Source organism: Merops nubicus, unplaced genomic scaffold, assembly GCF_000691845.1.
Source record: "Merops nubicus isolate BGI_N331 unplaced genomic scaffold, ASM69184v1 scaffold30432, whole genome shotgun sequence".
NCBI lineage: Eukaryota > Metazoa > Chordata > Aves > Coraciiformes > Meropidae > Merops > Merops nubicus.
The window spans coordinates 1-1,300 of record NW_008593335.1 but is presented as its reverse complement, the minus strand read 5'-3'; the positions used below and the strand labels follow the sequence as shown (position 1 = coordinate 1,300).

General features: G+C 61.7%; 1 protein-coding gene across 1 annotated transcript; it reads right to left on the bottom strand.

The window, feature by feature from the left end:
• Positions 1-422: 422 nt before the first annotated feature.
• On the bottom strand, positions 423-813 carry TMEM138 (transmembrane protein 138; the record flags this gene model as incomplete). The annotated part of the gene is made up of 2 exons (XM_008935426.1): positions 686-813; positions 423-594 (listed from the first exon to the last, which is right to left on the bottom strand). Coding segments are annotated over exons 1-2 (300 nt in total), but the record flags the coding sequence as incomplete, so codon positions are not given.
• Positions 814-1,300: the final 487 nt, after the last annotated feature.

Here is a 1,300-nt window from a genome sequence, read left to right as displayed (position 1 = left end):
ACCCTCGGGGGCTGGGGTGGGTACAGGAGGGAGTTTAGTAGGGGGAGAGGAGGGGAAGGCGCTGCCTGGCCAGAGGCAGGACCCCCGTGAGGCCTTGGTGCCAGTGCTGCTGGTGTTTGCCAGGGATTTGCCTGGCACAGAGGAGCTGCTGCCACGGGCTGCAGCTGGGGATTACCCCGGCGTGGGTTTCTGTGAGCTGGCACAGAGCTGGAGCTGTCGGGCTTCCCTTGGAAAGAGGATTTTCCATCCAGTCACAGCCCTTGGGGAAGGGGTTGGGATGAGACAGCTCCACTCCAGCCCTGTGCCCACAGCAGGGTGGTGCCAGGGGACATCCAGCTGCCCCCGTGGTGGCCTTCCCCTCGCCTAGAGGAGCCTGGGGAAGGGCTGTGGCTAACAAATCAAGATCCCTGAGCCCCACCTACCATAACCCAGATGTGGAAGGAGATGCTGAGCGCCAGGTAGGCCACCGACAGCAGGATGGTGCCTTTGAACTTGTGAAAGAGGAGGTTGATCAGCCCGGCTTGGAAGACGAAGGTGTTGAAGAACATGAGGAAAACGATGATGATATTGAAGAGAATGGCAATGTCTTGGATGCTGCAGGATGGAGAGAGAGAGAAAGGGGTGGTGAGGGGCTGAGCCCTGCCCCACACACTGCCCGTGCCCCCCCCCTTGCCCTGGGGCTCACATGAAGAGGACGAGCTGGACGGCGGCGGCCGCGCGGAGCAGCTCCGAGAAGGAGTTGACAAAGAGGTCGTAGAAAAGCAGGAGGGACTGCAGGAACAGCACCAGGCTGTAGTTGCTGGTCTGGAGCATCTTCCTACCCCAAAGTTTGGAGCTTTCAGGCCCGGCATCCCCGATGGCACCAGCAGCTCATGGTGGTGAGGAGCCCGAGGGGCTCAGCGTCGCCTCTCCCTACGGCCAGGACCTGCAAGGGGGGGGCAGGAGGAGTCATTGGTTGCACCCCACAAAGCTCCTCTGCCAGGGAAAAAACCTCAAAGAGAGGTCAAAGCACCAGCAGCTCCTCCCCTGCTCTACTGAAGAAACTTCTCCCTTCTGGCCACGCAGCAGGCTCAGGATGGGGCTCCCACCCTTGGCCCCCACACTGCAGGAGGCAGAGATGAAGAAACAGGGAGGAGAGAGATGTGCACACCCCAGGGAGCAGCACCCAGGCAGGTTCTTTCCAGCTCTCAAGCTGGACAAACCCCCCCCGAGGTGCCACTGGCTGCTGGGCAAGGCTGAGCTGGCCACGCTCAGCACACCGGGGCAGGTTTGGGCGCGTCGTGTGCCAGCACCACTCTCC